The sequence below is a fragment of the Moschus berezovskii genome, chromosome 6, assembly GCF_049115385.1.
Source record: "Moschus berezovskii isolate FMDL1 chromosome 6, NW_MosBer_1.0, whole genome shotgun sequence".
In the NCBI taxonomy this organism is placed as follows: Eukaryota; Metazoa; Chordata; class Mammalia; order Artiodactyla; family Moschidae; genus Moschus; species Moschus berezovskii.
This window is the reverse complement of record NC_142465.1, coordinates 30341450-30357138: the sequence shown is the minus strand read 5'-3', so window position 1 is coordinate 30357138 and position 15689 is coordinate 30341450. Positions and strand designations below refer to the sequence as shown.

The 15689-nt window shown below is 49.7% G+C and overlaps 1 protein-coding gene across 1 annotated transcript; it reads left to right on the top strand.

Annotated features, from left to right (window-relative positions):
- Positions 1-7241: 7241 nt before the first annotated feature.
- HOXC13 (homeobox C13) lies at positions 7242-14925 on the top strand. The gene is made up of 2 exons (XM_055395428.1): positions 7242-7979; positions 13400-14925. Exons 1-2 carry the CDS (start codon positions 7250-7252, stop codon positions 13654-13656), a joined length of 987 nt encoding a protein of 328 aa, XP_055251403.1. The 5' UTR covers positions 7242-7249; the 3' UTR covers positions 13657-14925.
- Positions 14926-15689: the final 764 nt, after the last annotated feature.

Below are 15689 nucleotides of genomic sequence, written 5' to 3'. Positions count from 1 at the left end.
ATTAATAAACCAAGCACTGAAAAAATTACTAGTGCTTCAAGTCACAAATGCAGATTCTAGCAGAAAAAAAGTTGTCCTAAGTGCTCAGAGTAGGAGAGGAATTGCGCAAGGTTTCCTTAACCTCTTAGAAGCAGCGTCTCTGCGGACAGAAGGATGAACTTTTCTCCCACCATTCGCTTACAATGGCTCAGTTGAAGGAGAGAAGACCACCGCTGTGGAGAGCTGGAGTCAGAGGATGCTCTCGGGGTCTCCCCAAGCTCAAATCCAGACTGCGTTTCCCTTCCTTCCACCATCCTCAGCCCACCCCCGCCAGCACCTCTGTCATGATCAACCTGTCTCCATGCTAGCACAATGCACGGCCACTGGCGTGCATGTTCCCCAGCCTGTGTACTATCCTATGGTGTTCAGAAACCAAGACCCTACAGTCCTGCTCCCCAGAAATGCTGAAGACCACCAAGTGCAAAGGTGTTCTCTATACCTTGAAATATTCTTTTTCTTATCTAAGTTGAATTTCCTCTGACTAGGCAAGTGAGTGTGGTAATCTTTCAGAAGAGAGAAAATGGATGTCCGAATCCTCCTTCCTAGTTCTTTAGATTTCATCGACTTTACTGCCAGTATGTACAAGACCACAACTAAGAAAATTCTTCTAAACACACTCGAGAGAAGGAGAAACCGGGGTCAGAAAGAGGAGACAGGGAGAGAAAAGCCAGCAGTCCCCTCCTTACAGATATCATAGGACAGTTTCCTTCCAGTCACTAATAGTTCACCAAATTATATCTTTTTAGGAAAGTGGAATTGATTGCCACCAGCAGAAATCTTATCCCAAGTACGTACTGAATCTTCTTCTTGCCTTTTTGCTCCATATTTCTCAAGCAACATCAGCTATTTTATCAAAGAGGTGTTCTTCCCCCTTTAGTTGGGTCTTGGGTTTTCATTTCCCTCTTTTTTGGAGATAGGAAAACTACATTTTCTTTCTCTTAGTGAGGGATCTTCTGAAAGTGCTTTAATTTCTGGTGTCCAGCTCAATTATGTTCAAGTTAGAATGATTAGAATGCATCTTCTGATGTTACTTCTGAGGGTATCTGGTCATGGAGAGAACTAGGCTGTAATCCATTTAGAGTATAATTTCCCCCCTTCCTCACAATGAAATACTTCTTACCGTCTCTGTCTGCCTCTTAGGAGCCACTAAACTCCAAGAATCAGCTTCACGATGGAATTGAGGGCAGACTTTCACCTAGTTAGAGAAGAAATGTTCAGCCCTTCAGCTATGCCTTTTATGTTTATTCCTTATTTGGGACAGGAAAAACAGTCCATTTTGATCCAGAAGAATGCTGTATTGAGGTCTACAATCCTTTCTCAGAAAAATGCTATTTTCCATTATCTTCTTTTAAAGTAATCTGAAATCTTAAAGAAACACACAGAAAGGCAAGGGGGAAGGGAAAGAAGGGAAGAGAAGAGATGGTCTGTCTCCTTTCTAGAAGCCCCAGATTTAAACTTTAAAAGATGGAAGAAATTATCAAAAGTGATAAATACCTTTTCAAGTGTTTGGTTTGTTGGCTTTCTGACCAAAAGGGCCTCTTGTTAGATCTCTGCAAGGAAGTCAAATCCAGCCCCTAGCAAACACTCCTCCACCTCTTCCCCAATCCCTTTCAGCTCCCTTGTCTAACTTGAAAATGAACTTGGACTTCCCTCTCAGACAGGCCCTAAAACCAGGAGAGATTTTATTTGTCTGTTTTTAAAGGGTTTCCAAAAAGGAGGAGGTGTTTGGGGGTAGAGGTGGGGGACAGAGGGCCCTCTTCCACTGCAGAGATAGAGTAGGGGTAGGGACTCTGGGCAGGAAGAAGAGGGAGAGATCCTTTGTTAATTTTCTCAACTCTGTTTATTCCCAGAACTTCTGTCCATGTGGGGTGGCGGAAGGGCGAGTGACTGGCAGCGATGCTGCTGAAAAAGAAACAGGGAATAGGAAGAATGAAGATTAGGAAAGGGGTGGGGCTGGGGAAGGAGAGGTTGAGGAGGGTTGGAAAGGGTCTCTGTGAGGAGCCTGGCAGGGCTGAGAGGGCCAGGATGGGAAGCAGTGGAAGAAAGAGGGCTGAGGTAGGAATCCTGAAGCCCACTGGAGGAGGCTTCCTGAGACTTCCCCAGGGAAGTGGCTACCTGATCCCCCCACCCAAACAGAGCACAACAGGCAGGGTCTGTGATTGAGGGCAGGCTGGAGGAGAATCCAGGAAAAGATTGGAGATGGCAGCCTAATCTCCCACCTTACTGTGGATCCCTGAAGAACCAGAGAGGAATGTTTAATGTGACTTCCCAAACTATCAGCCAGCACTGCAACCCTAAATTGACAACGAGGGTAGGTTTCCCTGATGTCTAAGAGAGGGAAGTGAATAGGGCCTGGAGGAAAGCAAGTTTGGATTTGAGAGCAGAAAGCATATTAGGAGCAAAGCAATGCTTCGACCCATCCTGGTCCCATCTTCCCTCAATCAAGAGGCCCAAGGAGGGAGAACAATGAAGGCGGAAGATGCCTGGATGGCAGCTGCTGTCCAGGAGGTGAGTCTCAGACTGGAGGAAAGGCCTGGGTGGATCTCCTCTGAGTCCAGGCTGTGAGGGTGGAGAAAGTGGAGAAGGTTCCAAAGGAATCCAGGAGCCTGGGAGTGGCATCTTCATCTTCGTGCTAGAGCCAGGGAGGTGGGGGGAAAGGAGGCAAGGAGGGAAATGGGCAGGGCCAGGGAGTCACAGGATCAGTCACTTCTCTTTCCTTCCCCACCAGTATCACCCTTTGTGACCCACTGGGAATTTCTTCTGAATGTGTGGAAGGCTCTCCCATAGCCTGACCCCCCCAACTCCCACCCCTTCCTGTTTGTGGCCTCTCCATCCCCCAAATCCCTTTTTTTCCTAGACAGCTCAAGTCCCATGTCCTCTGTCCTCCACAAACCTCCTCTTCCATCCTGCCTGAAGCTTGTATTCTGGACCTGAAAGGGCCCCCCAAACTCTATGCCCGCCCACCAAGGCCCCAAGTCTGGGCAAGAATCCAGACCCCATGGTGGTAAGGCTCTTTGTTCTCTTTGCAGCCTCAACTCACTCCCTCCTCTTTTTTTTTAAACTGGAATTTCTCCCATAAAAGGAGTGGGGGCGGGGGGCAGGAGCTTCAGAGCTTCAAGCTTTTTTTTTTTCTTCCCCTTTTCCTTTCTTTTTTCTGGAGAATATAGAGGAAACAGAGGAAAGGGGACATGGGGGCAGGGAAATGAAGGGAAATCAATTGATGCTTGATTTCCAGAGACTGCGATCTGGGCACTGAATATGGGGCACACCAACCTCATTTCTCTCATTCCCTTCTCCCTAACCTGGTATTCTAGCTACACCCAGCCTGCAGTGTGTGCGGCAAGCTTGAGAGCTCCTGCTCCAAATGCTGCTAACTTACCCCTCCGACTTGGTCTCTTAACACAGCAGGCCAGGAATTTCACCCCTCACCTTGAGAAAGACACAGACATCTGCTTCCTCATTTTCCTGGTATTCTCCTGGAGATGGCTAAGTAGACAGCCGGATGAGCATATGAACTGCGTATCCAGAGAAAGAAACAACAGACCAGCAGAGATCTTTATTTGCACAGAAAGGATTCGAGCCAGATATCTTCATGGATACAGTTGGGCTTTATCCACAAGAACATGTGCTGAAACAGTGCATGGAGCCTGCCCACAACCCCAAACCCACAGGCCAGGCATGTGCACGCACCTACACCACGCGCGCGTGCGCACACACATACACACACACACACACACGCTTCCAGTAAGAAGGCACATCGAATATCTGAAAACAAGAATTTCTCAGTTGAACTTAGCAGTGAACCCAGTCCATAGAGGACGCTGAGGGCAGAGCGGCTCCCGTGGCCTCGCCATCACAAATGTCCCTTTGAAAAAAAAAGCGGAGAGCGCAGCCCGGGGCTTCTGTACGGGGCTAGAGGAACTGTTTTCCATTTTCCGTTGGTATGATGAAATGTTCCATCCTTTCCTCCACACACCAACATCACAGTTAGAGACCGAAGGGTCGTATTCCTATTCATGCTTCTTGACTTCCTGTCAACCGCAGTCCAGCTCCATCATCCCTCCTCGAAGCCCCGGCGGAGCGAAGTGTGGCCGTGTGGTGGGGGCGAGCGAGCGCGCGGGCCGAGGATTTCAGCGCCTGGCTTTCCAGGGCGGGGTCGCCTCACCGCCTCTGAGAAGTAATTACGACGCTTCCAGTGGTGCAGAGTCTCCTGGAGTGTTCAATTTGCTTTTACTTGTGTCTCAGTGAGATCCACAATTTTTTTTCCGGGGGAGGAGGGAGAAGCGACCCCAGGCTTAAAGTTAGTTAACCAACAAGGCTTTACTTTGAGCCTCCTGCCCCAGGCTCTCTCCTCGAGGCCTCGCTCCCCACTCCCGGGGCGCCCCACTCTTGGAGGCGGCCGTTTCAGGTGCGGAAGGTCTTGGGAAACCGAGCGAAAAAGAGTGCGGGATCGTTCAGAGCCTGCGGACACTTCTCCAGCGCTTTCTACGCCCTGAGTCCTGAACTTTCCCCCTGCAGCCTTCCCACTCTCTCTAGTCTCTTGGGAGCCTACATCTTCGGCTGGTCTTCCTTGAAGGAAGGGGACTTTTCCCTCTCTTTCCACCAGTCGCTAAATTTTGGCCGCACAGCGCCCCTAATAAATGGAATTGTAAATTTGCTGGGTTAATTAAATCTATATCTCATTGCAATAGGAATAGTTAATGCCCTCATATAAACCTAGAAAAGAACATACTATTAATTTTATTTATTGCTGAGCCGCCTGTACCCAGAGCCTTTCTCCTATTCTGCCCCTTATTCCCAAAGGCTGGAGGGACTAGTCTTTGGGTTCTGGCGGGGTAAAGACGCGTTCGGCTAGACCATTCTCCGGACCCTGGAGGGAGTCCCAGGAATGGGGTGGCCATTTCAGGCCCTTTGTTTCTCCCGGCTGCCCCCGCACAGCCCGGTCCACGTCGCCCGGGGGTTCTTTGCGGGGACCCGGACCCCGCACTTCAGAGGAGGGGAAGCCAGGGCCTCTGCACCACCGCAACACCTGCCTCTGGGAAAGCGGCAGACTTCTCCACCCACTCATCCCCACCAGCCAGACAGCAGGCAGACTCGGGGGCCAAGGTCACAGGACCCAGTCTAGACTAGCCAGACCGTGTTTGCTTTCCTCCTTTTATCTTGACCTTGGGGCCCCGGAGACAGAGAAGCCAGTTTCCTACCCAAGAATTGGCTCCCAGCAAGACCCACCTTCCCCTCCACCCATCTCCCTTCCCTCCACCATCATTGCCCTCAACACGCACTCAAGTTAGCCTGCTGATGTTTCCAAGATTCCTGATATATTTTTCTTCCTACTGTAGCTAGCCCAGCCCGAAGCCTTCTTCCTGGAATTCTGAGGTGGCCTGTCCGAATGAAGATCACACAGATAAGGATTACAACTCTTATCCTAACTCACCCACGCGCTCTCCATCGTCAAACACCACCTTGCCCCTACAGGGAGAAGGGATGCATGCGGCTGGCCCATGGGCCAGATCTCAGTACCGACCTGGCCACTTGCTCTCCTCGAGTTGGAGGGATCCAGTGGGTTAGGCTTAGCCCGATGCTATTGCCTCAGCACGGCCTGTGTGCTGTCTGGACAGGAGCACCCAGCATTGAAAATGTTTAGCAGCGACAGGGAAGACGGAGATGCCGCAGCCCCTCTCCCCTCTTTTTTCCTCTGTTTATGGAGGCCCTGTGCTGAAAGGGAACATTGCTCAATCCCACCGAGATGCTCTCTGGAAAGGGGTATCCAAACTGAGCACATCAGTCCGACAAGTTGGGAAATTGGGAGGAGTAAAAAAGGTGGCTTTTTTTTTTTTAGAAAATAAATTGGTGTTGATTTTTTCTTGAAAGATTAGGTAATTTCAACGCATTGAAACACTTCACATTAAAAGGGAGTGACCCCAAAAATGCTCTGGGAGCTAAAGTTGGGGTTATCCGGCTGGGAATTGCGTTGATCCAGACTCTGCCTGGCCCCTCAGCTTATGGCGGAGGGCGGCAACGGATCCGCGGGGCTGGGGTCGGGCCTCCTGGGCTCTCCCAGAGTAGCGCCTGGGAAACGTCCCTCCAAGGGGCAGCGCTGCCTACTCTCCCTCATGCCACGTTCCTTTTGTATATGGATCCGAGAGCGCGAGCTCTGGTTCTCATCCAGGGCTCTTCAGCTTTCCTAGACCGAATCCCTGCTCCTCCTCCCCTTTTCCTTTGAAAAATCTCACTCTGAGGCTTTTAAACTCTACTGTGTATTGAAATGCCTCCATTTCTCTCCTTTAGTCTATCTCAGTTTTTCATTGAGAGCATCTTGCCTTCGGTGTGATGATGTTTGTGTCTGGGAGTTATTACATTCTCCCAGTTCTCTGCTCCGCTGGAGGAAGACCTGCAGGCAACGAGACTAGAGAGGGTCCCTGTCAGACAATTGGAGCTTTGGAGAAAGTGTCTGAAAGTCGGAAATGGAAACCCAATCCCGACATCAAAGTCTTGCTGCTCAGCGTCAGCGTCGGGTTCCAGCCGGAGTTCCCGGGTAGTTAGGCAAGGCCAGACCCGGGGCTCCCTACTCCTTGCGGGTGCGCTTCCGCCTTCTTTCTAGATTTTTTATTTATTAAGAAAAAAAATACGGTGACTCCTTCACCCTTAGCTCCAAGCCCCCATCCAGTCAGAGACCTTTGCGTGTTGGAATCAGTCTTCCCCGTACGCCTCCTCAGCCTGGAAGGAAGCGCCCAGGAACGGTCTGTTCGCTCCAGACCCCTTTGCGTCGGCCAAATTCAGCCTCACACTTCACTCTCCCTCCCCCGGGCCTGCCTGGGGGCGGTACCCTGTCCCTTTAAATCTCCCAGCTCCCTCCTCTTTGCCCCCCCCTGAGAGCCAATCAGCAGAGGCATCTCCCCTTTCGCCCCGCCCCGCCTCTAGGGGTGGGAACCCCAGGAGACCCAGCCAGGAGGTCACGTGCACTGCCGGGCGTCACGTGAGCGCGGGAGGGTGGCCTAGGGGAGGCAGGCGGGAGCCGGTGATTTCTTAATGAAGTGTACCCGCATGCGTAGAGGGAAGGTGGGGAGGGCGGTGGAAGCACCAGGAGGAGGAGGGGAGGGGTGGGGAGGGAAGGGAGGAGGGATGGGGGAGGGGAAAAGGGAGCGAGGTGTCTCCCTAGCTCGCAGCCTCTGGCAAGTGGAGTTTTTAAAAAGCTCGAGCAGATCATGTCATGACGACTTCGCTGCTCCTGCATCCGCGCTGGCCGGAGAGCCTTATGTACGTCTATGAGGACAGCGCGGCGGAGAGCGGCAGCGGCAGCGGCGGGGGAGGCGGCGGCGCGGGCGGAGCGGGGGGCGGCTGCAGCGGAGCGAGTCCCGGCAAAGCCCCGAGCATGGACGGGCTGGGCAACAGCTGCCCCGCCAGCCACTGCCGCGACCTGCTTCCGCACCCCGTGTTGGGCCGTCCGCCGGCTCCCCTGGGCGCCCCTCAGAGCGCCGTCTACACGGACATCCCGGCCCCGGAGGCGGCGCGCCAGTGCGCCCCGCCGCCGGCGCCCCCCACCTCGTCCAGCGCCACCCTGGGCTATGGCTACCCGTTCGGTGGCAGCTACTACGGCTGCCGCCTGTCGCACAACGTGAACCTGCAGCAAAAGCCTTGCGCCTATCACCCGGGCGATAAGTACCCCGAGCCGTCGGGCGCCCTTCCCGGTGACGACCTGTCCTCCAGGGCCAAGGAGTTCGCCTTCTATCCCAGCTTCGCCAGCTCCTACCAGACGATGCCCGGCTACCTGGACGTGTCGGTGGTACCTGGGATCAGCGGACACCCAGAGCCGCGTCACGACGCGCTCATCCCCGTCGAAGGCTACCAGCACTGGGCTCTCTCCAACGGCTGGGACAGTCAGGTGTACTGCTCAAAGGAACAGTCGCAGTCCGCCCACCTCTGGAAGTCTCCCTTTCCAGGTAAGGAAGGGTCCCGAGCGCGGCCGCCGCCAGGGACCCCTCCCAGCCCCTTCTGCCCTGGGGCTGTGCGCCCCAGCCACCCCCGCCGTCTGGCCCCGGCGCGCCGGCTTTGCTGGGCTGCAGATGGAGCCGGCCGGGCGAGCTGCGCTGAGGAATGCGCCGGGGAAGAAATCTGCTCCGACACGTTCCCCGGAGCTGCCCGGCCGAGAGTGAAGCAATCACAGGCGCCCAAGCGCCGGGCTGCCGGCTCCGCTCCAGTCGGGAACTCGCCTCCTCCCCCTCCGCCGGGCTCCAGTCTCAAGCGCGGTTCTTGGCCCCCTAAACGCGCTTCCGGCCTGAAATGGGGGGTGGGGTGGGCCTTGGGTGCCTCGGAATCTAAAACCATTAAAACAAAAACGCTCAAGCCACCGAATTAATTGGAGGAAAAAATAAGAACCCCCAAGCATTTTCTTGGCTTGAATTTCCAAGAACATTTAGGCACTAGAAAGGTGTTTTGTTGCTGTTGCTGTTTTTAAAATACGGGTCTAATTTGCCGGGGTCTACAGAAATGTAGATTTTTTATTTTTAAAAGTTTTCTTTTTTTCCTTGATTTGTTTTAACAATTTGACCACGAATTTCCTGATTGTTGAAGGAGCTGAAATCTCTGTAGAGTGTGGAAAAAAAGGGTGTTTGCATCCCTCTCCTGGGATAAAATTCTTTGCCTGTCTGTAGGGCTCTTATCCTGTGTGTATGCGCACTACCAATTCCGCCAAACGTCGGGGAGAGAGTTACCCATGCTTTAGACACAGAAAGAGGGGAGTGAGGATGAGGTTTCAGGGGAAGGCTTGTTTTGGAGGAATCTGAGGCCCAGGCTGGGAACCCCTCGAAATTGTCTGGCTATGTATCGGTGGGGATTGGAATACACTGGTATTCTGTTCCCTCTCCAATTGAGACTATCTCTGAGAGAATCCTACAACACCCACCCACCCCACTCCCCAGAGGAAAAGACCAGTTCCAGGGTTCTCAAAATCACATCAGGAGCTTTGGCTTCAGCGCAATGCTGAGAAATCAGGATTCAGCGCATCCAGATCTTGAGTTTATTCTAATTACATATCAGCAGAGTTCAGTGGGAGAGAGTTGACTGGCTCCCTTCTGATGCTTGCAGGGGTCCTGGGGGCCCAGAACAGTCATATATGTTTCCTCCTACTACTCAGAGGGCCGGTCCTGGCTCTCGGTGGGGAACCCAGGGACATTTTCATTGGGAAGACCTGAAGACTTCTTTAGGGTGGGCCTGAAATTCCTCTGCATCCGGGATTGGGGAAAGAGCAGACAGTTAAAAAAAATATTGGATGATGTTACAAAGTATAGCAAATAATATTCTTGTAAATATTCTAAGATGACTTAGTATAATACAACTGATCAAAGTGGGACCCACACTAGACACCCAGTTTCTGACTGCCAGATATTTAAGGATTTTGGAATTTTAGTGCACGGTATCGTGCATTGCCTACTCTGCGTTGACTATATTTTTATATAATATGATTTCTGTTATTAACTACCTAACATGAAACACATAATAACACTTTTCTAGGAGATTAAGCACCTTACATGTAGGTGTACAATAATGTGTTCTGGAGATAGGACCCTTTAATTGCCCGTCTCACCCGGATGGGAAGCTCCTTGGGAGGTGGGGGTTTAGCAGGAATTCCTGGAGCATGGGTAGCTGGTAGCCAACAGACCATGCTAAGGGGCTGAAGGGCAGAGGGGCCGATGCCCACCAGCCCCACTGTGGGCAGAGCAATGGGCAGTTGGTTTAGTGTGAAGAGGGGATGAGAAAGAGCTGCTCTGGCATTGCTGTGTCTGCATGCAGAGTGAGTGAGAGATTGGAGAGGAGCTCAGAAAGAAATCTGAGCAAAATAAACATCTTAAAGATTCCCAGAAAAGAAAACAAAACAAAACCTGCTAAAAGTAAGCACTTTTTGATCACAGCCTCCTAGGGAAAAATATCTTTAACATAAAAAAATCATACAACCCAACTGAGATTTAACACACTTGCAAATTATGGCATGAAAACGGATATAAAACCAAATATGTCTCAACAGCTATGTGCTCACACACTCCCAGTGTGGAATTAGAAACCGGCTGGTGTATCTCAGTGCAGAGGTACAGGGAGAACGCAGATGAATAAGAAATTATCTTCAGACACCCTCCATCTTTCTACCCACACAGAGCTCTTTTAGAAGTAGTGAGATTTCCAGATAACTCTGTCTATGCAATTGTGGTTTGTTCGGCAGCATCTCAGCATAAACACTACTGTCTCTCTTCAGTGCCTCTGGCTCTGAGAAACCTCATCTATGGCAGTCTGGGCTGGTGTGGGAGATGAAGGCAATTGTTCAGAAAGATCCAGATAATTAGGGCCAAGATGAGTTGTGGCTTCTTCCTTCACCCAATTATATAGACCCTTGCTTCGTTGTTCTTTTTTTCCCTGCCTATAGTGAGGATAGACAATTTTTAATTTGACAGAGATTCAAGAGAGAAGGTGGGTGTGGTGGGGAGACAGGGAGAGACAGAGACAAATCAGATGAGGGGAAGAGAATAATAGAAATAATGGGCTTTTTGGGTCATACTGAAAGTCTCTGTTTGATAAGCCATTGGATTTTGGTTGAGAAGAGTGGCTAGGATTTCTAGCAGAACTAGGTCCTCTTCGGAGCCCAGAGCCCTGCTGTGGGAGAGGGTGGGCAATATCTAGCGGGTGGTAGAAACATTTGCACAGGACCCCAAGAGAGAGCTATGGCTAAGCATCTATCTGATTTTTTATTTGCTCCTCAGAAGTGTCTTTTGGGTTCCCAGGTATGAAGTGGAGTGTGTGTGTGTCTGTGTCTGTGTGTGTGTGTGTGTGCCTGCATGCCTGCTTATGCTCTGAAGGGAGACCACGGAAAGGTTGATTGTAAAATTAATCACCAAGTCCTCTACTTACTTTAGGTAGCATAGACACAGTTCAGGGCCTAAATTTCCAGGTGTCTCCATATCTATAGATCCCACTTCCTTTCCAGACAGGACAGAAGACAATGAAAGGGGGCTTCTTTGGGAGGGCAAGGCTGAAGGTATTTCCCCAGCTGCCCAAGATAACTGGCAGTTTTGTCAGATCCAGAGAAAGCTTGGCCAGATCAACCCTTGGCATTCTATAGAGAAAAATAACCAATTTAGACCAGCTATCTGCTTTTTAAAAATTGATTCTTTTAGGGTTTGTTGATAAAACCTCATGGGAAATTTATAGTTGGGGTTTAGAAGAGTCCAAATCAGGTAGATAATTGTGAACTTTTTCAGAAAGTGACGTTTAACAAATCAGGGACAATTATCTGGTTAACTCAGAAACATAAACCCACGTCTGTCCCATTTGTTCTCCAGGGAAATGGAAGTATTTTAAAGCTAAATTGTACCAGGTGGTCTGTTTCCATTTTAGAACTTACTGTGTCATTATAGTGAGCCCAAAAATCTGGTTTTAAAACCCGACTTTGCCACTTGAGTTTTTTTTTTTACCTATTCTGAGCCTCAGATTCCTTATCTTGTAAAATGGGTTTAATAAAATATTTCTTAAAAAGATGTTCCAAGGATTAGAAAATAATAATAATAACCTCATATTATCATTACTTACCTTCTGTGTTTTACTCTTGTTCCAGATTCATCAGTTTCTCAAATCATAGTTACATCTGTAAGAGCAAAACATATTTGAGAACTGAGAGATTTTTTTTTTTAATTATCTTGTGCAAAAAAAAATCGTTTTTAACGTAAAGGATCTGCTTTGCTAAAGTGAAGTTGTTTTGTTTTTCAGATTTAAAAAAAAAATTTAGCCTGTTCCTACATAGGCAGAGAAAAGTGACAGTCCAACAATTTTCCATAGAAATTGTCATCCTGGAGACAGCCAGACCAGGCCATTGGAATCCCCTCTCTCCCATATTCTTGCCATGTACTTTATTTCCCCCTGCCTGTGACAGTGACCTCTTCTTTCCTGTCCTGTGTAGACAAAGGTCTCTGAAAGAGAGCAGACCCAATGAGAAAGGGGATAAGGAAGGTGATTCATGAAGGGGAGGTGAGAACAGGCATTTCAGAAAGAGCTTTGTGCCCTTACTCTAGACTGTGTCTACACTTCCAAAGGGCAGTAAGATTGAAGAGGAAACCTTAAATATTCAGACCCACTCATTAGATCCTGCAGAAAGAAGTCAGCCAATTACATTTTTTAAAGTTGAGGGGTGAGTTATTCAGATCATCTCCCTACTTTGCTTGAAAGTGTTGCTAGGACCTTTCGTTTGACAGGGGTGAGGTTGGAGTGGAAGAGGGGCTGTAAGTGATGCACATTAGCCTCTAGTTCCTGTGACATTCTCATAGAACAGAAAGAAATTGAACTAGTAGTGGTATGGCAAGGTATTTAGAATTTAGGATTAGGGTGTCTGCATGGGTTGGAGAGTTTCCTTCAGCCTTGGTGGAAAGATGAGGATGGGGAGCCAGATCAGAATTGCTCTGTCTTGGTGAATGGACATTTGAGGGAAGGCAAGGAAGGGGCACTGATTTCTTTTTGTAGAAAATTGATGTGACCCACTGGTCTTAACCCAAGAGGGGCTCTCTTGGTGTGTCTCCTCTGGCCAGCACACCCTGGGGTGTGGACCCTCTACTTCTAGGGACCTGATTTCTTACATTCTCACCTAGGATGTTACTAAGTGGCTTACAATATTGGAGTCCTTGAGAGATTGACTCCCAGGCAGTCTGGCTTCACCTGGACACTTTTCTCTCTAGCTGTTGGTGCTGGCCTCAGATTCCCCTTGCAGAGCCAGTGACCAAAGGTAAGAGGCCCCACTTGATGGTCTGTGCCCACTGAAACAGTCTCCCTGCCTGACATGCTCTCCCTTAAGCGTACAAAAGGACACCTTCCTCTAATAATTGGGCAGAGTATTTACTGACTGATTCCCAAGTGATCTAACTGCTAGGAAAGAGGAATTTTCCTGAATACTTGCAATCCTGCAGGCTAGCAAACTAGGATGGAATTTGGAGGGACCCCTCTACGGGGACAAGGATTCGATAAGGAATGCTATGCAGAACCAGATTGGAGGCTGAGGCAAGAAGAAAAGTCAGTAGTACAGGTCCTGCATTCATTTAAAATTTTGATTTTTTTTACCATGAAATTTTTGATAATCGTATAGGTATAATATATAAAATGTCATTTATCTTGATTTCTGAGCTTTTGGCACCCCCTCCTTTAAAGTTTGAGCCAGAGGCAATACCCAGTGTCCTCACTTCAGCTGTGGCCTTGGTAATAGCAGAGGTGCAAAGGATTTGAGGACAATCCGCCCGCCCCCATGAGTCCCTGAGCCTTGTGCCTCTACAGCCGTTTGCAGGGTCCAGCCGCGTGACTCACTATCTGCTGCCTGCCTTCTTTCTCCCCCCAGACGTGGTCCCCCTACAGCCCGAGGTCAACAGCTACAGGCGCGGGCGCAAGAAACGCGTGCCCTACACCAAGGTGCAGCTGAAGGAGCTAGAGAAGGAGTACGCGGCCAGCAAGTTCATCACTAAAGAGAAGCGCCGGCGTATCTCGGCTACCACAAACCTCTCGGAGCGCCAGGTCACCATCTGGTTCCAGAACCGTCGGGTCAAAGAGAAGAAGGTGGTCAGCAAATCGAAAACACCTCACCTTCACTCTACCTGACTGCCCACTGGCCCCCGCCCCATCTATTTATGTCGCCGATTTGTACCATATCTGAACTCACCAGAAGGACCCTTTTCCCAGGTGCAGACCAATATTTAATGTTAACCAGAAAGAGGAACACAGGGAGGCAGAAAATATTAGATGGTGGGCTCTGCTGCCCTCTATTCCCCACCCCATCCTCAACCCCCACCCCTATGCAGATGGGACTTACCTGGCCTCAACAGCTTTGGAGGTGGGTCTGAGTGGACTGTGGGAGAAAGGCAGCTGGCCTCGACTCCCTCTGGCCTTCACCCCTCTCCCCTTGCCAGAAAGCAGAGTGGCGGCGAAGATCATTCCAGCCAAAGCAGAGTTGGGGAACACTGAATGATCCCATTCTTGACTCATCCTTTGCCCCGGCAGGTAGACAGGCAACCCCACTGAGGGTGCCACCAGGGTGCAGCACCTGCTGAGCTCCTACTTTCCTTTCAGTCCCTCCTCCTGCTCCCAGCCCCTTGGCACTCCCTAGTTAGGCAAGATATCCCAGTTAAGATTTTCTGTGCATATTTTAAAAGTCTCATTAATCTTGATGATAAGTATTAAGGACCTGGCATCGTGATTGGAGTACAGACAGCACTTAGGTTTTCTTTTTTTCCTATCTGTTTCAACAAAAGCTGGAATTGGCCGAGGAACCTCTTATCCCCCCTCCCACTTCAAGCAAGGAACTGAGTTTCTCTGGAGCCACTGGTGCCCCCACAGCCACCTCTGTTCTGCTTCTGGGTCCCATCTGAAAATCCAGGGAAGACAGAAACTCCCGCCACGCTGCTAAATATGTCTTCTCTATCTCTCTGTCTCTCTATGGTGAGGCTGAGATTAGGCCAGGCACAGGAGCAGAACTTTTTTTGTAAGGAAAGGACAAACTTCTCTTCCAAGGGGATGGAGAGTGGGTCCCCCAGCAGATTCCCTCTCCAGTCCCTTCTTCATCAAGGCAATAGCTGAGAAGGCCTCACACTTTCAATTTGACTCATTGTCCAGAGGAAAGCCGTTTTCTTCCTGGAGGCCAATATAATCACAGTTAGCCAGCTACTGTAGACCCGACTGACATTTCCCTCCTCAAAGGCCAGCTCGGTGCTGGGGAGGTGTGGGGGCTCACCTTCTCCTTTCCCACTGGCGCATTACAAAACAGTGTTCTTTTGAATGTTCATCAGAAATAGGTTTTTTAAAAAAATGTTGTGTATCTGTATATAGTATTGTGGTGTCTAAATAACAGTGTACTGAATGCAAAAAGACAAAAAGAACCCATAAACCTGTTTTTAAAATAAAATCTTTTTTTTTTTTGCCTTATTTTTATTGCTTAGATTACTTCTGAAACTCCTATCCACTGGCTGTTTGGGGGAGGCTCTGTTGTCCTGACACAGCCAGAGTTGGCCAGGGCAAGAGTCCTGATATCACACCAGGCTAGGTACATCCCAAACTCATATTTTGCTTTACTTAAATTTTTTAAGTTAGTCATTCAGATTGTTGATAGTGTCTAGACAGGAGAAAACTTTACCATCCTGATGCCCCAAACAAATGAGTAGGTTCTGGAGAGAAGGATATGATCAGTGACTAAAAAGGCCTGGCAGCAGGTAAGTGAGTTCACTTCAGTTAATAGTCAGGGCTCAGATCTGGATCCCGGGGCTGAAAAAATGACCATCCCATCTGGGAGCTGGATGCTCTGGTGGTAGTGGCAGCAATCGGGCTCTAATCTTAGGTTCTTGAGGCCTTTGTGCCCCAGAGGGTCCCAAATCCTTGCCAACAGTTCAGAGCTGGAACTAGGAAGCGGTCCTCTTAGCCAGCCCTGTTGGGGGGGCGGCTGTAAGCTCAGCATTCCCAAGCTGCTCTCTTTTCTTCCCCGCCGACCTGCGCAAGAGGTCAGGCCCCAAGGACGCTGTGGGCCCCAAGTTTGCTAAGCCAACCTTGCTTCTATTCTCCAGCTTTCTTGGGAACCTCAGTCTTTCAGGCAATCAGGAGCTGTGTAGACTCTGCCACTAATTTGTTTTCACTGTCGTGTCCAT

What these genes read in the sequence shown, in the direction of transcription:
- HOXC13 (XM_055395428.1), top strand. Translation starts at nt 7,250, where the DNA reads ATGACGACTTCGCTGCTCCTGCATCCGCGCTGGCCGGAGAGCCTTATG. An exon ending in CTGGAAGTCTCCCTTTCCAG is followed by an intron (nt 7,980 to 13,399) that starts GTAAGGAAGGGT and finishes TTCTCCCCCCAG; the next exon opens with ACGTGGTCCCCCTACAGCCC.